Source organism: Perna viridis, chromosome 15 (genome assembly GCF_037379345.1).
Source record: "Perna viridis isolate PV_CMFRI_1.1 ecotype Kerala chromosome 15, ASM3737934v1, whole genome shotgun sequence".
In the NCBI taxonomy this organism is placed as follows: domain Eukaryota; kingdom Metazoa; phylum Mollusca; class Bivalvia; order Mytilida; family Mytilidae; genus Perna; species Perna viridis.
This window is the reverse complement of record NC_142459.1, coordinates 14549723-14573383: the sequence shown is the minus strand read 5'-3', so window position 1 is coordinate 14573383 and position 23661 is coordinate 14549723. Positions and strand designations below refer to the sequence as shown.

Sequence of the window (23661 nt, the reverse complement as noted above, 5' to 3'; positions counted from 1 at the left end):
TCTGGGTTTCTCAAGTTCAGAATTTTCTTAAATCCTGTATTGTTCCTAAATCTTCAATTTCAAGTAATCTGATTGGTCGAAACTCGAGTCAGGGAAGGATTTTGATGAAAATCTAAATTTCAGATGTTTTATGAAACCGGACATCTTTATACATATATATTATCGTTTATATTAGACTTTATATACATTATTAAATATTAAATTATTGTTGCTTTCTGAAATGTCATCGTAAGAACAAATTCTTACAAACGATTGCAATCAGGTTTTTTACACCAATGTTATGTATAAAGATCGAAATATACCAACATCTTTATATATATGTCTAAAAGCCTTTTTTCATGATTTATTTGAATTAACCAATTTTGTATCTTGTTTAGTAACAGTTATCGCTCTTTGTATTTAAAAACATATAACTGGTAATATTATAATGAATCAACGGGGGGAATGTAACTTAACAGGTAAAAGTGTACAGATGCGCGGCCCCAAAAAATTTTACCCACCCCATTTATATATTCTGACAATAAAAAACCAACACCCATTCATATATATGTGAAGCATTTATGTTACCCATTCATATATATGCATGGTCTTTATCAGTATCTACCTATCACAGCAGGAAGAACATTGTAGCTAAAGAAATTATCATATCCGAGCTAATTGGATCCCTTCCTGCCTATCAGTCAAGTGTTAATCTTTATTTACTTTGATGATTTTAAGTATGATTAAATTGATGTCAAATCATGTGTAAATATATATGCTATAATTTGTACATTTTAACCCTAATCGCATATACTGCAACTAAATTCCTATTGTTTTCATATATTACCAATCATACAAAGGAGACCAATATGGGCCGCACATCTGTACCTACCCATTGTACTTAAGTTTTACTACACCCCCCCCCCTTGAATAATTATATGTTCTTTAGATATTTTACATAAAATACTTGAATCTTAATACATTGGTTTATTCTTGGTTTTAACAAGTCATATGACTGGAAGTAAAGGATAATGCAAGATTTAAGTACCTGTACATCTACAATTCAGTGCTTACTTCATGTACAATGTATATATGTTTGTCAGAGCAGAATATTTCAGCTATATTAAGACGATGGACATGCAATTGATGATGAAATGAAAAAGGGATGGGACACAAGGGCAATGGGGTCGACAAATTTTGATTGCCACTGGAAAAAGGGAGAGGTGGGTAGGGTCGGGCAATTTAGCCTCCTGTGGCGGAGCCCTGTGGTTCCTACTCCGAGAGAATACCACAGTAACGTTCTTTAAGGTGCGAGGAACGTGGCATCTTTCCCAACACGGTGCACCACTATGGTCTGCGGTCAGGTTTTCCGTATTATAGCCTGACAACCCCAGCATGTAACACGCCAGGGGTACCCCATTCCACCACTTGGGGAACACATCCCAGTTGCTCTGTGGGCAGAGCGCCCTAGCCCCCGGCTAGGGTTCTGACCACTATTTAGTCGCCTTTTTCGACAAGCTTAGCGCTGCCGCAGGCCTATTCTTTTGACACCCGGACCTGCAAGGGGCTGTACAATGTATATAAATTTTATCTAAAAAACGCAACATCAAATGAAAAATCAAGACTGGTTATGTGGTCTGTATCTCATTCTGAATAAGACTGCTACTTCAAGTGTGTGCGTAAGTTTTTGTGCATGTTTATGTGTGAATGTGTACATGCATTATAGGATTACATTGTTTTAGTGCAGTGAAACCTGTCTAAACCGACCCATGAATAAACAGAAACCTGTCTACAACAGACAATTTTTAAGTCCCATTTTGTCAATTTAAATGTATTTTGAACCTGGACGAACCATACAACTGTCCAAACGAACCGACGTCTAGAGTCCGGAAATGGTTCGGTTTAGAGATGTTACGTTGTATTGCGCATGTATATGTATCTATGGTTTTAACGCGTTTCACACAATGCCTTCCGCGAATGTTTTCTTACATGTATACATGAGCTATTCGGTTTTGGCAAATTAAATATTTTATTTGATTTATGTATTTAGATCACATGTACATGTAGGTATGGCATGACGAAAATAAATGTGTAGAATTAAACACAACAATATGTACATATAGTGTATTGATGTTATTGTGGAAGTTTTACACTGGTACGAATTTCGTCAGGTCGAACCGGAACGTCGTCCGGTAATATCTCAACAACTTGTGGCTGAAGTGTTTCGTTTCTATGCATAAATGTATCCGCCTCTGGTCGGTACGACCCCACATGAGAAACGTAACCAGATTTATTTGATTCACCATATTGTCTTGAACCAAATGATTTTCGAAATGAATATCTGTTTTCCTGACTGCTCATATTTCTACTGCTGTCAGCGTTATTACTAACATCTCTTAGATAACGCTGCAAAACTCCGGAGTCATTGGAGTTATTTTGTTCATAACCCATGTCATAATCTGCAGGTGGAATATTTTGTGCCATTTCACTACTTCGTAAAAGATGTGTATAACTATCTCGGTGGCTTCTGTTGTCTGTTTGCGACAAAGACCGGTTAGCGTCATTATTCCTTTGAAAACTATTGTCAGCATTTACATCATCATCAAAGCGTGTCCGATTTAGATAATCTGGGGGAAGTTCGAGTTTAATTGACCCTGTTTCCCCAACATGCTTTTTATGGTTATTTCGTGAGTTCCAGATTCTTACCAAATCTTTTTCTGATATTAGCACGTTTCCCTTTTTAAATCCACTACTCGATTTTGCTCGATTGCTCTGATTTGATTTTCGCCGTCCACCACCATTCGGAACACTTTTACGTTTATCGCCTGAATATTGCATTACAGACATGTGATTATTGCTAAAATTTCCAAAATAATCCTTGTATTTATTTTCTTTGAACACTTCTGCTTTGTTTTCTTTTGTGTCTTTCTTGTCTTCTTTTTGGACGTACTCTGAGGCGTAGCGCACATCAGGTACAATAATAACTTGTTTCTCTATCACTTTTGTTATTTCTGTTCCTTTGTCTTCTTCCTTTGAAATTTTCGTTTGTGTTTCTATTGTTTTTGACTTCCGCTTTTTTGTTTTATATTTATTCTTTTTCTTTGGCTCGTCTGATAAGTAGTAATCGTCATCAAGGAATATCGGCTGAGGCGGATACATATACGGTGCAATATTACCATAGTAATAACTCTCCCATTCCAACCAGTCCTCCGGTGAGTAAGTTATGGGATATGGTTCAACTTCCTGTTTCACTTCTGGAGGATACGTAAAAGTCTTTTGAATCTCTACCTCTTTAACTTCTGGTTTTGGTGTTGGTGGTTCTATAAGAATGTCCGGTATTTTTTCCTGAATCGTCTGTGTAGCCTGAGCCTCGACATGGGGTGTCTGAGTTGAATGAGTCTCTGCTTGAAATGTTTGTGTTGCCTGTGTATCAACAGAAACCGTTTGAGTTGTTGTTTGAAATTTTACGACCGGCTTAACGTGCTCTTCATCTAATATTACCGCATCGATAGGTTCAAACGACGTTTTTTTTACTTCTGTAACGTCAGTATCAATAACTACTGCCTCAATAGGTTCCAAAGACGTTGTTTTAACATCTGTGGTCTGAGTTGCCGATTCAATTTGGAAGTTCCAAATTTCGTTTGATTCAATTACACTAGTTGGGTAATCTATGGTTTGTTCGATGTTGTTTCCTTGGTATGAGGGTCCGGGGTCGACGTGAATGTACTGGGTGATCGCTCGGTTCTGAGGTTTGGGTTTGGATTTCGCATAAAAGTCTATTGATAATGGTTTTCCACCATTCATTTCATAATACCTTACCGAAGTAACGTCGTTGCGTTTTCCAGACAAAACGCTTGGTTGTCCACCGTTCAATTCGTGAAAATTTAGCGACTTTAACCCATTATGATATTCTGAAGATGTGGACTGTCGTGTATCGTTGAATTCGTTGTATTTTACTGACATTCCAGTTTTTTGTTGAGCATGAAAGGAAGCAAACTTTTGATTTGGTTGTGGTATTATATTTCTGTATATTCGGGTAATTGTTGACAAGTGTGCATCATGACCATGACTGAAGAAAACAAATATGATAAGTAGATAAACAAATTTAATAATAAAGAAGAACAATGCAAATATGTATTATTCGTTATAATAACTACTGTTAAAGTAATTTATTTCGTGAATACCAATTTTCGTGGATTCTTGAATTCGTGGTTTTGACGTTTTCAGTAAACCCATCAATGGGAATTTCCTTTTGTTGGAAACAAATTTTTGTACTCTGACTCACAAAATAAAATTGATACCCCACGAACAATAGTACTTTCACAGTATTTTTTTTTTCAATACAAGGCATGGTCAGATGGTAGATTTTTTTTTATCTTTTTCAGGGGTTTAAACCATTAAACCAAAAGTGTAACTGTGTAGGGAAGATTCCATTCTGTATACAAATAACAGCCTTCACGTTTATGTGATGTCATCAGAGTTAGTAAAGTGTGTCATTTCCAAATTAATACATTTAAATGATTCCAGTTTAAAATGATATGAAAAATACTAGAATATGGGAGCATTTTGAATCGACTACGATATTAGCAAATGAATGCATGGTGACGTGCTTTGCTAAATTTGTCTATCGAAACTTCAAGACACGTTGACAACTATTCCATGATACATACAAGTTACATTTCTTTCCCCCAGACATAAATTCGTATCAAAACTAGATATATGTGTTAAGCACGGCGTAAAAGGATGTTTGCCCAGCTCCCCCATTGTAAAGGGGCATTTTAAATCAGTTTCTACGGCTCCGTGATTTTTTAAAAAAAAAATTTTTGAGTGGCGGCATAATAAGATATGGAACTAGGGAACTGTAAATCAAAGTAAGGGCTTTTTCCAAAGTCAGGAAACCGTTAGGTATTTACATATATATATTTATATCTTTGAATATTGACGTGTACAAAATAACCATGCAAAGTACTATATATCTAGATATAAGAGTCCTGCCTGACACCATAGAAGAAACAGATTGAGGAGTACATTTTTCTTACCTCGGTCTTTGTCGGGCTTTGAAAATATTCCGAGGCCGTAAAACTCGAAGAATACGTGTTTTTTCCTCGCTGTGTCTACAAAAACACAAACAGTAAAACCGTGTTTAGTATAAGATTAACATGGTTTCTTCAATCTGGCTGTTTTGCTTTATACAAGGAATTGTACAAAAACAAAATAAAAACCAGTCAATTGTCAATTTTTGTCTTACAAGATTATAAATGTGGCTAATTATGCATGGATGGTGCTTGCAATTTCAGATTACAGCCACGTAATCAAGAATAGTTAAAAACACGTTCTACCAATTTGAATTGAGAGCCAGGCAAAATTCATATGCGAATTAAAACACTTGCTTTTAAACTGCATCTTATTGATACTACTTGCGGACAAACCTTCGTTACTGAAAAGTGAATGTTAATGATGAGAAAAGGGTTTTCACGGGAACAAAATATATCTGAAAAGATTTTTGGAAGGAAATGCAAAAGTGTACTGTATGTTTTTATGCTTCTTGTGTACCTGTTGCAACAACCGCAAACATTTTCTCCTCTGCGGTAGCTGAGAAACAAACATAAACCAATTATCACCAGAATTATCAGGACAAAAGCAGCGACTGTACAGCCAATAATTACATAAGCGACGTCGTTCTCTGTAAAAGAGATCATAACACTTATATTTGTTGAATTTATAAAGAGCTTGCTTGGATAAATCCTGCAATACAAAATATTCATATTCATATTGTTGTCATTTTTGCAATATGGCATTTGCTGTCTCTGATTTCATTCTATTTAAGGTTCTGACTATGCTTTCCAGTTATCAGTTAAGAGAAAATATTAGTCTTAATATTTAAAAAGTTCTCAAAAGTGATTACATTGAAGTTGTCTTTCTTTAATTTGTTCATAAAATGCGAGGTAAATTTGACATTATCTGTACAAATCTAGTTGAACACGTTTTGCGTGAAATGGTGCATTTTACTCGTTTTAATTCCTACTGAGCGTGTTCAGAAATGTAACATAAGTTGATTTACTAAGAGCGAATAATAATTATAGAAAACAACATGTATAGTTAAAACATAGATGCAAACCGGATATTTGGAACTCGGTTATCTGAAAACCGACAACAAAATCGTAACCAAGAACACTTACAAAGTAACATTGAAATACCGAACATGCTTACATACAGAAATGCATACCGGCCATGTTGGAAATATTTAATACATACCGACCATGTTGGAATGTTTCTCACCAAATCGAAATGAAATTATTCATCTATCTGCAACGCAACGGCTGATGATGCGACTTCTCCTCTGGGAAACGCCGTGTAATTGTATTTTAATAGAAAATATACGTTGCGTGTCTAGGCGGATTTGTTGGCAGTAAATTGAGAAATATATATTACATCTTTCTTCATTCAGAAATTGATCATTTTAAAACCATATCCCATGTAACTCATTTATGGATGAATAAACATACAAATGGAAAACAATTTGTGAACTCCCACCCAATTTTTTCCACTTTATGACTTTTAAATCCATCTGTATGAGTAAAGGTGTCACACTCCTATATCAAAGGCTTTTTTCTTTAGTTTCCGTTTTTATTGTATTGATAGTTGTAAGAATCGGGCTAAACTAACATTATCATGGTGTGCATCTAAACTACATATATACTTTTTGCGGTGTATTATTTTTTTACGAATTTGACGATCAGTTATTAAGAGTAATCAAGGGAACCAAGGTTATAGTGGTAATCAAAAGAATGTAATCCAGGGAGAATGACCAGACATGGAAAACAGACACACACACAACAAAGAACATAAAGTAACTAAAATCATACATACAAAGTAACAAAAGTAAAGTATTATTTGTAGATATATTTATATCTACATTATTCGAACTTAAATACTCGCGATAATCACTAATCGCGAAATTTAATAAATAAGCAGTAATTCTTCCATTCAGAAAAAATATTAGAATCAGTCTCGTCATCTCTTAATTGCTAAATAACTCGGACAATACTCTTTGGACATGTTATTCATTTATGATTTGGTGTTTCCTTTTTGTCTTATTTTTTTGTCATAAACATTTTTGTCATAATATTTGGATTATGAATATGAGTGATATATTCTCCATTTAATTACAATGTTTTATTTATTGCCTAATTCTTAATAACAACAATATCAAACAGTTTATTTTTTTTTTAAATATTAAAAGTATCCATGCACATAAACTAAGTAGCTAAATAGAAGGGTCACACCAAAAATTGAAGGCGTTTCCGGTACGCCCTGCATTTGTTTACTATTGACAAATACAACTATCTTAATTTGATGTCATTTTGAACTTATCAATTGAACCATATGTATACATTAATTTTTCCTTTCTGTTATGAATGAAAAGATTGTAAATGTGAATTTTACGCTGTTTGGACATTTGGCCTCCCGCATTAGACGGTACGTAACGATGAATATGCAAAATTAGAATTCCATACAATAGATAACGAGCATGAGATAAAACATTGTAATAAACTACTTCACCTACATTGCCAAATGCACTTCCTATGGAATCAAAGGTCTTGTACGTAACAATGGGGCAGATGGTTAGTAGCATTACATGGCTTTGACAATATTTGGTAAGGCTTAAAGTTTGGCTTCCATGACAACCGGGGGACAAATGTACACGAAAACGCATCTGATAAAGTTACATTGTATATATTTAAGTAGCATTCAAGCTAAGAATTATGCAAAATGTGATTCATAGGTAGAAAGACTACGTATTTTTATTTTCGATATTTTGTTTGAATTGCCACTGTAAACAGAAACTAACATTCAGCTGTCCACGTTACCTATGTTCTTAGGAGATACAAAATTATATAGAATGCACTGTAGAATACAATAGAATGTTTTGGATTTGCAATATTGATTATCTCTCAAGAGCAGGCAGATTTGAATGAATAATTACACATTTCATAGTATAAACCCACAAAACAAATTTATTACAAAACTAAAAGTATGTAGCTTTTGGGATTTTATCACATCTTTCAGATCTCGCATGATTCTTACCAAGACTACTACTAAAGTATTTTTTTTTTTTTTTTTTTTTTTTTTATTTAAATGTTGTCCAAAGATTTGTACATAATCAATACTGACAGTGTGGCAAAACACTAAATATAAGCAGGGTTTCTATGGATACAAAACTCAATGGTATAAAAATGTAAACCCTGTTACAATATTTATTGATAAGATAAAATATCTTTGTCCAATAATGTAATTATTGTCAATTTAGCTCATATTTCATTATAAAGAGCATTTTTAATGTTTGACGAAGACTTTTTATGCAGGCAGTTTCTTTAATATATCTACCGTTACATATTTACAAAACAGTCTAAGTATAACACCGGTTAATGTAATATTTACTATTTAAGATGTTCTGACTAAAATGTTTTTTGATGTTTGGTGATTAATAAAATGATTTTTGGTGATTAATAAAATATAAAACCGTTGCAATGAGTTTAATTTTGCGCTCTTAAATGTGTAAAATGAATAAAACATATACTAACTTATAAATGTACACAAAAAGAAACATCTAAATGAGTATAATATAACGATTAAATAGCATTATATGGTTCTGTCTGCCTAAAATAAGGTATATGGTTCTGTCTGCCTAAAATAAGGCATAATGTGTATCAGCATTTGTTCAGTTATCGTTTGCAAAGTGGTGGTATACAGTGATACGGGTGTATGTCATTCCGTCGATACATCAGTCTGTTTTTACTTCGTTACTCGGAGTCTACCATTCTAGTATATATACCTTCTATACAACTGATTAGGACTTTCACGTAATCTTTATAAAACATTGTAGACGTACCTCGCTATATTAGATTTTAAGTAGCTGTCTTTGTAGAATCATGCAAAATCTGAAAATGGGTGATACACTCAAAAAAGGCTACCTATTTTTATTTTTGTAGCTAAGTTGTTTCATGGGTCTATACTATGAAATGTGTAATTATTCATGCAAATCTACATGATCTTAGTAGATAATCAACATAAAAAAATCCAATAGATTTATTTTAATTGTATTGAGTGTCATTTACAGAGTTATCCCCCTGAATTTTGAAATCTACAGTGCATTCCATATCATTTTTATCTCCTAAGAGCACGGGTTATATGAAAAACTGAATGTTAATTTCTGTTTACCATGGCAACTCAAATAAAATATCAAAATAAATATATGTGGACTCTTTCCCCGTGAATCACAATTGCACGATTCTTAGCTTGAGTGCTACTTATTTATTCTTAATCTCAAATATCAAATCATTTCTGTCTTACCTTGAAACGCGGATGGGGTCCAGGTGCATCATTTTAATAAGCATTGCTCACAATTTTTCTTATTTATTTTTAATGCTGGTAATTTTCGATGTTTTCAAAAGACTTGTTTACCCATCTCTACAAAAATAATATATACAGGGTTTTTTGACAAAATATTGGTATTCAAAGCTTTATTCAAAGGCAGACCACGAAAGCTATAAACGGTTGTTCTAATCTAGTTGTTTATGAAAGGGGTGACTAGTCTACTTCACGCTCATTTAAGTCCAAATTTGAAAAATAATCACAAGATTTTCAATCGACCCCCCCCCCCTCTGTTTTATCTCTGTTCCACATTTTTAAAGTAGGATAAAGACAAAATTAGAAAGTTAGTATATCTTGTATTTCATCCAGGTGTTCAATGGTGTTATAGGGTTATTCAAACTATTTAACAAGTAATATCATTAGCAATCAATACATCACACAACCCATATATGATGATAATTCTGAAGTATACAATTACATTAAATTGACTTGACTTTAGTAACCTTAGGTTAAGGTGATGGAATCTGAAGTTGAGTTGTATCTATTTCGATTAACATTTGTATAACATTTATTTTTATTTTCTTTTTTCTTTGTTACAAAAATATGACCCCAGTTTTCTTTTTAGATTATCTATTCGTTTTATTGTTATACCTTCATGTATTAGTGAAACACAATAAGTACATTTATCTTCAAAACAATCTGTCGAAATTCTTTCACGTGTGTTACTTACTCATTACGTTTATATCATGTATATTTTTCATGAAGAATGTACAAAAAGAAACTGTCATGCATAATCTGAAAAAGATCATTTGAAAATGAGCACGTTGTAAAGGGGGTAACGACTGTAACGCCTTATTTAGTGCATCTGTTTTGTTTTGTTTTGTTTTGTGTGTGTGTTTTTTTTTTATTTAAGAAATACGATACATGATCTTTAACAACCATATTTAGACCTACACAGGCAAAATTATTGCACATGATTTTCACACGAATTTCATATGATTTTCACATAGTTTTATGGTTGTCATCATGAACTCGTGGATCGTTATGGTGTATCCATCTGCACCATGAAAACTGATTTATTCAATTCAACGTATCATAATTTTCCTTTTCTTGTTTGTCTACCCCGGACTTGACTTTTATGAGCAATTCGTCAGGTGTTTCTAGAAAAACAGACGACACTTTCCCTACCGGTGCACCTGGTCCATGCTCCCAGTTTTTAGTGGAGTCCGAGTTGCTCATTTGCTTTTGTTACTTTGTATGTATGATTTTAGTTACTTTATGTTCTTTGTTGTGTATGTCTGTTTTCCATGTCTGGTCTTTGTCTATGAATTACATTCTTTTGATTACCGCCATTACCTTGGTACCCTTGATTACTCTTTCATCCAATCGAGCAAATAAATTAGCCGAAATGTTTACTGAATCGGCCATTTCCTACTTAACATTCACTGAAAACTCTTGAAAAATTTAATATCAGTAGTTTTAAGAGTTTCAGTGCCTTTTCAGTGAAAATTCAGTGCAAATTCCGTATCTGTCGTTAAGAGTTGTCAAGAGCAATTTCAGTAAATTCAGTAGCTTCACTTAACATCGATTCAGTAGTGTTAAGAGTGTGTAAAGAGTGTTCAGTATTTTCTGTCAATGGAAAACAAGTATATGTCTAGTATTGTTAAGTGCACACAATTTCAACAGACTAACATTATATTTATACTAGAATTATATATTAAATCAGATTGAGTTACCTTCCTTAAATTAGATTTATTTTAAAGTATAGTCACCAATGGTTTCGTAAGAACGGCTAAATTTGATGGACTCTTAATCATAATTATTTTTCTTATTTTCTTTATCACAGTAAGATAAATAAATATAAATTAATTAATTAATTAATTATTTAATTAATATATGAGGAAAAAATTATTATCATTTATTAGTAATAAAATTATTAAAATTGTAATTTAGGGATGAATATAAAATATTTATGAGAAAAAAAAACAATTGAGCTAAATGAATAATTTGAAATGCCAACAGCTCCGTAGACTTGTGGAAGCCTATGATAATAAAATCTATAAAAATAAATCAGTAGTTGTTTTTTTTTTTACAAGAGAGCTGAATTTTTTTTATTAAGTCATTTTGAAACGTTACATCAGATGTTTATTATTTTAAATCAAATGGGCATATGACAATATATATATAAAATGGATTATTTTAACAGAAAATTATAGAATAAGGTTACATTTACTTGGTTGTTATCGACCTCCTAGCATAAATACAAATTTAAGGCAAAATAAATTCCATAAGTAAAAAAAATTTGCTTGTCTTATATGAATGTGAAAAAGGTGTGTGAGAAACTCGGCCAAACTTATAAAGTGTGCTATTTAGATGTTCTTTATTTCAAAACGCGATTCATCTTAACCTGAATAATTCAGTCGTTATATTCCACTCACTATCGATCGCTACATTAATTTTGTTCAAAGATCGTGAGTCGGAGAGAATCGATGACGGTGAGGGCTTGAATTATTTGAGATAGATTCACTCCCGTATTAATTATATCAGTGAACATGCCCAGGGGACACATTTGCGTATATAAGGGACAGGCGGTACTATAAACAAACGTGTCAACTCTCCATTAATTAATTAACAACCCTGTTGACTATTCTCACGATGATATTAAATATACCGAAGCACCTTCCTTTATCTAAATGATAAAAAGAAGAAAAAAAAAACATTGAAAATGCCTAGACATACTGTTTTTTTTATTTTTTTGTTTTTTTTTTTTTGTTTTTTTTTTGTTTTTTTTTGTTTTTTTTTTGTTTTTTTTTTGTTATGTCTTGTTTTTTGTTTGTATTTTTTTCGTGGATCATAAAGGTGTGAAGGCATCCACTTAGTTAATCTAATGCATTTTCCCCAGTCAAGTCTGAATGTGAAGTTGTGTTTCTTTATCAAACGAAAATAAGTTCTCAAAATGTAAATACTTTCCGCGAAATCTCAATATACCTATTGCTTTAATCTCATAAGAGATTAACATGGTGACGTATGAAATGATATGTTATACCATAGACCTCTAATTTTGTTACAGATCTATGGTGATATATTATGTTCCTATAAAAAGATTAGTCTTGAAAAAATTAGTTTTTATTATTGTGTTTTTTATGTTGTGTGTGTTTCATTTATTTTTTTAAATAATATAAAATATGAAAGAAATGAGTAGGTTACAGTCCAGAATAATCATATTTTTAAGTAAACAAATACTATCAACTCCATATATTTCAGGCCTTAAAAAAATACGAGAGATGAGAGATGCGTCCTCAAATGTAGCAGAAGAAAGGGAGTACGTACGAACGGAAGGACGGACACCCCATCACTGTATTGCCCCACTTTGCAAGTTGGGGCATAAAAACGATCTATAAACATCTGACCATTTACTAATTGGTTTAACTTCTCAAGGCAGAAAGAACCAGAACGACGTTACCAATCGAACAGACCCTGCTCTGAACTAGTCGTACAGTCAAAATAAAGGAAGTTGACAATCTCGCTTGAACCGAAAACAATACATGTATTGTGCCTGGCTAGGTTGGCAGAAGGAACAAGAACGACATAACCAATCGAACAGACCCTGCTTTGAACTAGTCATACAGTCAAAATCAAGGAGGTTGAGACTCGGTATTTGTAAAGATGTGTAACATACAAGTTTTACGGGATGCGTATTCAAAAGCTGTAGCGGATATTTCACGTGTGATGTTCAGATGCAAAACTTCGCATGTTGGAATTGTTAACAGTCAACAGCAAAACCGATCATTCTAATCATCTGAAATGTAAGCGGACTGCTTCTATGGTTTATAAGCTTTTCATTTTTAAAACGGTAGTTCAGGTGAACTACTAAGATTTTAAGCGAACATGCCTTTTGTGTTTACTGGTGTCATACAAGAGTTAGTAACACGGGAGTATAGAGGTTAAAGATGTCTTACATAGTACAGATATTGATTATTAATATATTAAAAGGGACTTCGTGTACATACATGTACCTGTGTAATGAATTGTTAACGTGACGCTGATGCACATTTTTATTAAACTGTGTTTCTATATATATATATATGAGTTTTTATCATATTACACGTATGTTTTATGTCTAAATTTAAGGCGATCATTTAACGATTAAGTCAACATATTATAATCAAAGTACTCATGTACTGAGTCAATTTATATCGATCGTTTTAATTTTTACGCCTCAAATTATCGTCAAATCGCAAAAATATTGGATAAAAGCAGGGATAAAAGGAAAGTTCAGGAATCGAATCCAAACGTTTAACTAAACACAAGCCTATGTTGTAAACGGTTAATATTGAACTGTTTGAGTTATTTTTCAATTCACAATTTTGATTACATGTACGAAGGACATTTAATGAACACAAAAGAAAATTCGTGATACATCGTAGCAGCGCGCCGGTTTGCGAAATATTTAGGTTCGATGATCGTTTACATGAAACACATATATGAATTCACACAACACATTCAACATACTGCACAATTGGACTACAAACTACTAGTTGCCCTTTTCATATTTATAAATTTTCAAGTCGAAATTCAACATAAAGATCTCCAGGTCGGAACTATTTGTCAAATCATTCAAATTTCAGCCAGAATCATAGAAATAAAGCATGCCCTTAGATACATGTCTTTCTCAGCTAGCTACATGTCTCAGTTGATAAGCCATATGTAAACGTAAGGAAAGTATATCTTAATCACAATCATCGGTCGACCTACTCTCAGACCGATAAAGTGGACGACACGTGGGGTCTAGGATTAGGTCAACGGCAATGTTACGGGAATCATACTCCGGTAAATATACAAGAATGCACTACATACAAACGCGCTAAATAATTATGCATGTGAACGATACATGTGATGTACAACACCTCCGTAGCCAGTTGTTTCAAAGGCTGGGTTCCGCTACCAACATCCGTTGGGTATCTACAAACAGCCACGTATACCCCCTAACCCAGGTAAGGGGCGGACGTGAGAAATCCGAAAAATCGTTGAAGACTAAAAGGTTCTTACATGAGTATTTATTGAAGGTCTTAGATCGCTTCCGCGACTGTGAAAAATTCTAAATTGACGTCCTTAACAGGTTTTGAGACCATTACTATGATTGATTTTCGAGAATGTAGGACGGAAAGTCACAGGACAAAAAGTCACAAGACAAAAAGTCACGGACAAAAAGTTACGGACAAAAAGTGACGAACGAAAAGTCACAGGATAAAAAGTCACAGTGGAAATTGAGGACAAAAAGTCACAGGACAAAAAGCCACAAATCATAAAATGTTGATAATTTTTAAGGCAAATATGAAATAGAAATATTTAATATTTAATTTTTGGGGGGAATAATTTTTAGTTTTGTATTTTTTTTCTTCAATTATTGTAAAATAATAAGAGTTTTGCTAAAGTTTACAGGCAAATATTTAATTTTTATGAAAACGGTATTAAGATTGTTTTGAAGTATTATTTTTTTTCTTTTTTGTTGGATATACATTTGTAGAAGTGAAATTTCCAGTAGTTTTTTTATGACCAATGAATGTGCTACAAAATCTGTATGACTTGATAGGAGGTGCATAGTGAAAGTTGTGAGTTTTGTTTGACCAATAAATGTGTGATTTTAAAGATGTATGGCTTCCAAGGAAATGCATGAACATCTGGACAGACCTGCATGTACTAATTAAAACAATTATATAATTGCTAAATAAACAATTTGGGGGTGATAGTAATTAGTTTTTACAACATTTAACAATTTATATTCAGTGGGATAATTTATGGCTTCTCTAGAAAGGAAAACAATACAGAGGAGACAGCTAACTTTCATTTTTTCCAAAAATATATCTCTGTCCATGGTAGGGCTTTTATGAGTAAATGTCTGGCTTTTTGCAAACTTGGCATAAAAAGGACAGGCTTTGTTGCCTCGTCATTCAGTTCCAAATGGAGATCCTAAAGAGCAACAAAGGCGGTTCAACGCTTTGCTTTGAAGGTTACACCTACACAAGACATGCTTTACGCAAGACCAAGTTTCTTACTAAATAGACTTTCAACAGTGTTTGCTAAAACAGTGACAATAGTGAAAATGAACTCATGTGTTTAAACAAAATGCTCAAAGTGATATTGTGTGTTTACAGAAAACCTTGCAAAACTTTTTATTTATTGACTTTCTATGCTTATATTGTTGTTTGTTTATTGTTTTGTATAAAATGTCTATGGTGCTATATAAAATATTGTGACTTTTTGTCCTATACATGATTTGTGACTTTTTGTCCTGTGACTTTATGTCCTGTGACTTTCCGTCCGTTTACCATTTTCGATTGCCAAATGAGCAGCACGCGACTTATTCGGCGTGGCTTGTTTGTTTGTAAATTACTGTCCAATTTAATCATGAAAACAAAGACACGTATCGTTCCGATGTGTATCAGCTGTCTTCATTCCTTTCAGTAGCGTGCATGGACATCAAATTTATATTTAATATTTTATATAGATATTAAACATTATGTTTTAGAAAGACTATAATAAACAATTGTTAATGAATGGAACATTGTACCTGTCAGTGTGTGAATACTATGATCTTATAATGCAAACGACCATTGCCTTATCTAACAACGGTCTACTTAATTCGCCCTTTACTTCATTATAATAATATTACAAAGCAAAGTTTCACTAACGACCATTTCGACTGATATAGCTAACGTGAATTGTACAATGATAAAATGGAACGAGTGACAAGACAAAAACAATTATAGGTTATATAACCCTACATTATAAGTATGCAGGAATTAAAACTTACTGTTTTTTTGTTTTTGTTTTGTTTTTTCAAAACTGAATATTAATTAATGATACAGTATTTTTATAACAAAGATGTGCGACGGGAATGAGTCAAAACTATGTGACACAGGTGTTACGTGTAATTGGGTAATTTATTAGGCCTTAGTTTTGGAAAGTGACATTACACAGCAAAATTACGTTTAGGAAAATACATACACATGTGTACTAGAATAATTTAAGCGAGTGTACAGGTTATTGCTCTATATTCTTGCAAGTCAATCATTAAAACGAAGACAGACAAATGAATGGAAAAAAAATCCGATTTTGATAAAGAACATTTTAGTATACAAGTAAGTATACAACTGGAGTTGCTGTTATAGTAGTATACCATTTTATACACAAAAATATGAAGAAAAACCCTTGTCAGACCCACCCACCCCCAATATTAAAGTGCCCATCCCCCGCAATTAAAATTAGTAGGTTTTTAGAAGATGGGATTATTATGTGAATAATCACACTTCATAAAACAGAACACCAGTACGCATGCGTTGTACGGATTATAGTTTGAAATCTGTATGTACTACATGTACATGCAACGGTGTAATTTGTAACAGGGTATAAACCCAAATGCTTTCACATCTAATTGCAATTAGAAATAACATGCAGTTCAATCTCTAATATAGATCAAGAACAAGAATTGATTTTTAAATCAATCAATAAATAAAAAAGTACAATTTTAAACCCACTTATTGAGTATGGTAACTGTGCAAGAATTAAAACCACATTTGAAGTGTAGAAATGTGCATTTCTAGATCCAAGATCTCTATTTGGTGTTATATATGTATGACAACGTTAAATCTTAAATCTTTTTAAAATTAAACATTAAATAATTGTGCAGTATATTTTTATAACACAGGTGAGCGACGAGGACATGAATTTAAACCATGTGACACGCGTGTTAATTGGAGAATATATTAGGCTATATTTTCGACAGTGACGTTACACGGCATGATTACGTTTAGTAAAATTCATATACAAGTGTACCAGAATAAATTAACCGATTGTACATGTTATTGCTCTATATTCTTTTTTTCAAATAAAAACGAAGACAGACAATTATCTGAAAAAGTCTCCGTTTTTTATCATTTTAGTATACAAGTAGGTGTTTTATGACAGTTTTAAATTATTAAATTTACCTTATTTCACAAAAATGTACTGACCATTAAAAAAAAACAATAGAAAGTATGCATTTATAGTTGTGGTTGTATGTAGGAGTTTGATATACGCCTTATTGACTTAGATTTACTGATTCGTGCACAAGCCATATATTAAACCAGCCTGACTGGGGTCGGATTGTATTTTCCGAGGGTTACATACATCAGAAAACCAAGATTGGTAGCTCGTTTTTTTCATTTTTTTTATTTGTTTAATATTGAAATATGACTCAATCACGATAAATCAGCACGCAATTTTGTAAAAGAACAAATATACCAGTTGGGCAAAGAACTTTTAAGACGTGCGACACACGATGAGTTGAGGACGAGATCTACTTCATTATTCATTGTCCAATACTCACACACTTTTTGCTTCATTAAAACTTCACAACCCTCCCCCGTTTTATGACTTACGCCTTTTAGTTTCGCTCATTCTAATTTTATATCAACTATGTAGACAGCTTGGTTTTCATTTAAGTTCTGAAAGATGTGTGATTGTTCAAATGTATATCTTATAACATGTACCATAACGACTTCATATTTAAATACGACCACAGAAAGCAAATTTTAGGTGACGAAGAAATGTTAATTAGTGCAATGGAAATACCTAAGTATACGAAATATCACAAGATACAATATAGTCTTAAAATATACATGTATATCTATGTCTCTGTCTATATATAAATATAATGTGATCCTATGCTTGCAAGGAGGAAACCTACAGATATTTTCTGTCTATAAAAAGGCAATTTTAAATGTATGTGTAGTATTTGTCCATGAGCATTAGACGATTATCTTGGTATATTATATAGTGCAATACACACACCAGGGATTCAATCATTTTGCATAGCTAACTGCGTTTGGTTAAATTTATTACTATCATTCATTCTAATTAATGTAGTTCTATCTAGAGCCACATTTGTAAATATTTGAACTAAATTTAATAACCACAATTAGGATCTTAAATAGATACTTGATAGAACCAGTTCAGGTAACTTAAACTAAAACGCACTTATATGATAAATGTACAAGGTGGCAGGGTTCCTCGGAGAACCACAAACAGAAACTCAAATTAAAAAAAAAAGTTATTAAAAATCATTTTAAATTAAAGTGGGCTCAACACAAGATTATAATTAATTAATCTTAATAATATTGTAACCTTTGTATTGCAGGTCTGGTGATATTTTAATAAGACCTGTAAGGCTTTATTATTGATATAGTTGGCGGCTTCTTTCATCTTCGCACGGTTCCTGAAACATGTTAAAAACAAAATCGACTCCATAAATTCAGTACGCAAAATGAATTGACATTAAATAATTCAATTCGGACATTTCGAAACAGTACATGTACATGTACAGTTACGATTTAATACGTCTAGTTAACGTTTGAAATAAATCGGCATTTTTGTTGGAAAATCGAAACCATGATATTGTAATTTACATAAATTACTTACATTATCTTAAATGACTGCACGCGGAATATTTTAAAGATTATTCGGCATTACAATAAAATTACAATTAAGCCAAAACAAAAATTGATAGAATTAAAAATACAAAAAAAAATAAATAAATAAATAAAATAAAATAAAAAACAAACAAACAAACAAACAAACACAAAAACAAAATTTTAACAAGTTGTTTGTGTAGCTGGCATATGTAACTTTGCATGCTTGTACATTATGTACTATTTAATTGGGGGTCAAAAGGAGATAACAAAGCTATTATTTTCTTACACTGAATCATACTGAACAGGCTCTTGTTTCATAATGAACTCAATCGCTGAATATTACTGAACAGCTACTGAACATACTGAATTTACTTTGAAGGGGATCACTGAACACACTGAACACGACCCGGCAAAACGCACTGAATTTGCACTGAATAACTGAATTATACTAAACGATTTTATGTTCAGTAAATTTTGTGTATGTTCAGTGCATTGTGGCCGTTTCAGTAAAAATATGGCCTACTAGTGAAACTTTGTGACAGAGTTCACGTGAAATTCGGGTGAATCGAGCATTGATGTGAAAATCACGAAAATTATTCACATGCAATTCGTGTCAGGGGCATTGCACGTGAAAATCACGTGTAATTTACGTTAGGTTCAAGCGAAGTTCCCGTGAATTTCACGCAGATCTCGATCGACATGAATTTCACGTGAAAAATATTTGCCTGTGTATTATTGAATGTTTTAACAGCTTTCAATATCAAATTTACTATACATCACAAACAATTCAGTAGTCTAGTTAGGCGATGATTGATATCGCTACTTAGTTGTACATCTTGAAGTCGAGACTAAATATGCAAGAAAGTATAATAAACAAATATGTGGTCAAATTTTGAAATCATTTCATACATGTAAACAATGCATATACTGAATATTACATGTCACGCGGGTGATATAGATCGAGGCGTTACAGATTTGACATGTCAGGTTAATTATGACATATATTTAACTATACTATCATGTGTGTTCTGTGTAGGGGTGCGATATAGGCTTTGCGATATAGGCTGTGTGATATAGGCTGTGCGATATTGGTCTAGGAGTAGGTTTTAGGGTATGCGACATAGGGTTAAAGAAATAGGGTTTAAATGAACTCTTAATTATGCATATACAAAAAGGTCTATTTTAAGCTAAATATATGATATCATAGAATACTAAACACGTAACATTTCATTATCAGTGTTGAATGCTGGAAAGTATATCACATACGTAATTTTCATATACACACTTTGTATTTGAGATATAATAAACATGAAAAGTTCTGTTTATTATAACATTCAAATTGTCAAAGGAGTAAATAAGATTATATAAGTATCTGCTGCATTTTTTTTTCTAATTTAATGATTATAAAGTAGAAAGCACATGTATCGCCCAACAATATACTACAAAAAGCACGCCCCATAGCTTCTCCAATTTTGTACTAGCCAATAAAGAAAACGATACAAAATTGAATTTGTCGATATATATATTTTTTTTGATTTGCAGGTTTTATAGCAATTTATTTCAGGAAATAAGACCAAAACGTACCAGTTAATCCAATTTCAACAAATGTTCTGGAAAGGATAAAAAGAAAATTCCGGAATGTTATTTTCCACCTGGTCAGACTTCGACGTTATTCAACAAAGATTTAGATTTTTTGGTGACAATATCTGCATCTAATTACACAGGCAAATATTTTTCACATGAAATTCGTGTTAATCGAGCTTCACATAAAATTCACATGAACTTCACATGAAATTAACGTGATTTTCATGTGCAATTCACTTAACACGAATTGCATGTGAACAATTGACGTGAATTTTACGTGAAGGCTCGATTCACTCGAATTTCACGTGAACTCTGTCACAAAGTTTATTTGCTCAATTCGGGTGAAAATCATGTGAAATAATTTTGCCTGTGTAATAGTGAAAAAACAATAAAATATTTGGACCTGAATCTGAGCTTGAACATACATAGGATGGATTCGTTGTGTGAAAATCACGTGAAATAATTTTTCCTGTGTACTATAAGTTATATTTATAGCTAACAAACGTTATTGACCTTGTAGTAAAGTTTAGGAGCTTTGTTAATATTTTCCGTTTTCCACAGAAGCTTTTTAATGTAACAAATATGATTTTGATAAATACAGCCTTGATAATCCAATCAGTACTTCAAAGAATTTAAATATAGCAGTCACGAAGAATGACTTTATTCAAAAATGTTCAATACCATATCAAACATTATATAACAACACTTGAAAATTATGTAAATGAATTCAAGTTGTCCGTCACCTGGAAATGTTTACCACAAGAATGCATTTTAGGATCAAAATATCGTGAGCCAAAACGACGACATTGACATTTTAAAAAAATACAAGGCAAAGGGTCGAACAAGAGCATAAAGCGGAGGACGACACCATTTCCGTTTGGGTAAAATCTAAAATATCTCTTATAAAAAAAATCAATGTTCTTCGAAGATATATTAACTCTGAGGCAACGTCTGTCATTCTTTTAAACCCAAAATACTCTCATCCCGGGACACTAGGTCTTAACATCCATTTGTTTTCTTTTAAGTGGGAATTAGTGGTGCCCTTAGAAATTCTATATATACAGCTACTTGGTTCCCTTGATTACTCTACAGCAATTTCGAAATATGAAATTATTTAATGTTATATTCATTTGCAATTTCTACAAAAGATTACACAAACTTCCTTCCTTTTTTTGAATACCCCAGCTTAAGGAGGGTGAAGTAGGGTAAGGGCATTACTCTTGCAATCGGTGATGTGTTGGTATCATATTCAATTTCACCAAAGCCTATCAAGCTTTCATTATAAACAGAATGAACTCAATCAAAGTTACGTTGATATTTATATTAAATTGATGTAAAATGCTGAATACAAACGTTCCAATGATTTGTAAGAGTTGAGTCCCTTACCTTAGGTCTGCCTCATTAAGTGCCTATACAAACAGTGTTTCAATTCAATATATATCAAGTGTACCACCTAACACCTTTCTAAGCTGTCCACTTCCATCATGACAGATGTGAAACATGATATAAGATTGTATTTGTATCTCTGACAGTTTTTGTGTTATGTTTTATTCCGGCCAAAATATTTCAAATGCTTATCTATACTACTAAAGGAAGAGACTGATTTCTTTGAGCTGCAACTCCTCTGAAACCATACAATGTCGAATATATATGTGATATGAGGTATAAATGTAGTGTCGTGCCAATTCATTTTAAGTTTTTTGTTTTGTTTTGTTTTGTTTTGTTTTTTTTTTTTGGGGGGGGGGGTTTAACGTCCGAGCAGCAATATTTCAGCTATATTCAGACGATGAACATGAAAAGGATGATAAAATGAACATGAAATGAAAGAAAAAGGATGGGACACAAGGATAATAGGGTCGACAAATTTTGATTGCCACTGGAAAAAGGGGGGGTAAGGTCGGGCAATTTAGCCTCCTGTGGCGGAGCGCAAAGGTTCCTTCTCCAATCGAATACCATAGCAGGTTTCTTTAACGTGCGAGGAACGTGGCATCTTTCCCAACACGGTGCACCACTATGGTTTGCGGTCAGGTTTTCCGTATTATAGCCTGACAACCCCAGCATGTAACACGCCAGGGGTACCCCATTCCACCACCTGGGGCACACATCCCAGTTGCTCTGTGGGCAGAGCGCCTAGCCCCCGTCTAGGTTTCTGAGCACTATTTAGTCGCCTTATACGACAAGCTTAGCGCTGCTGCAGGCCTATTCTTTTAACACCCGGACCTGCATGGGGTTCATTTTAAGTACCAACCCATGTAATAACAAAACCTAATAAAATATTCAGTAGTCAAAAGGAAAGTTCGTTTAACAGATGGCAATATAAGGGTTCGAACCGGAAAATTTAACCCACCGCAACGGCCCTGGCCTAGTACAGTTATTTCAAAATGAAAGTGATTTCAACCTGGTTTTATAGCGCGCTAAACTTTTTGCGTCTATTACTGGTCATTATTACCGTTATATTTCAACACAAATAGCCAATGAAAATTCAAACATGGTCAGTGGTAGAGGAGATACGTTGTTTTTTCTGAACTTCTGATCTCGTACGCTACATTTTACACTACTATTGTTAATTTTGTAGCCAAACCTTTCTTCTGAAAAAAAAACCGTGATTTGTCTCATTCTAATGTCAACCCAATCCACAACGATATATCTGTCAAACTGTCAATGTCATAAAATATAATCTGTAAAACTTTTATATCAAACAGATGACAACTTAAGACTGGTTCTATGGTCTGTAACTATTCAGAGTCGAAAATAAAATTGACGTTTTTGAGATCTTGACATGCACGTATTACCTCTATTCTGGCATTTTAATAAAATATGCTGCTTTTTAAATGTTGTTAATTGTGAACTGAAGCATTTTCAGTCATGTAAGGCTTCTACTCGTGTAATACTTCCATTCTTGTTGTAAAGTTTACATGACCTTTTAAATGCAAACCATGGTCTTGATTCGGATATTTAATGAAAACGGATATGATGTACTTTAAGGAAAAATAAATTACCCGAATCATAATCTTATGATAATTATGTCCTTGATATTTTAGGCATTATCAAATACACTTTGCAGCAAGCAATAAATTGTACGTTGTAAAAGATGGCAAAGGCTTTGATAAAGGAGACCGGAGGTTCTCTATGAAGGCAGTGGCATTTAAAATGAGAGAGAAATACAACTCGGGTTAGTTATAATGAATCTGACTGATCGAAAATCCTTCATACACTCTGCATCGACGATGAGCTATCTAAATAAGTGATGCACTTATGGCTAAGTAAGTCA

At 33.0% G+C, this 23661-nt stretch overlaps 1 protein-coding gene across 1 annotated transcript; it reads right to left on the bottom strand.

The window, feature by feature from the left end:
* Window positions 1-1998: 1998 nt before the first annotated feature.
* Window positions 1999-6395, bottom strand: LOC148597074 (uncharacterized). The gene is made up of 4 exons (XM_088564074.1): window positions 6235-6395; window positions 5533-5662; window positions 5019-5093; window positions 1999-4048 (listed from the first exon to the last, which is right to left on the bottom strand). The coding sequence occupies exons 1-4, from the start codon at window positions 6239-6241 to the stop codon at window positions 2113-2115; spliced, it is 2148 nt and encodes a 715-aa protein (XP_088420200.1). The 5' UTR covers window positions 6242-6395; the 3' UTR covers window positions 1999-2112.
* Between the last annotated feature and the right edge of the window lie 17266 nt (window positions 6396-23661).

Coding starts and splice junctions, on each gene's coding strand:
- LOC148597074 (XM_088564074.1), bottom strand. Junction 5,094..5,532: donor GTTTGCGGTTGTTGCAACAG/GTACACAAGAAG, acceptor GTGTTTTTGTAG/ACACAGCGAGGAAAAAACAC. Junction 4,049..5,018: donor AAAGCCCGACAAAGACCGAG/GTAAGAAAAATG, acceptor TGTTTTCTTCAG/TCATGGTCATGATGCACACT.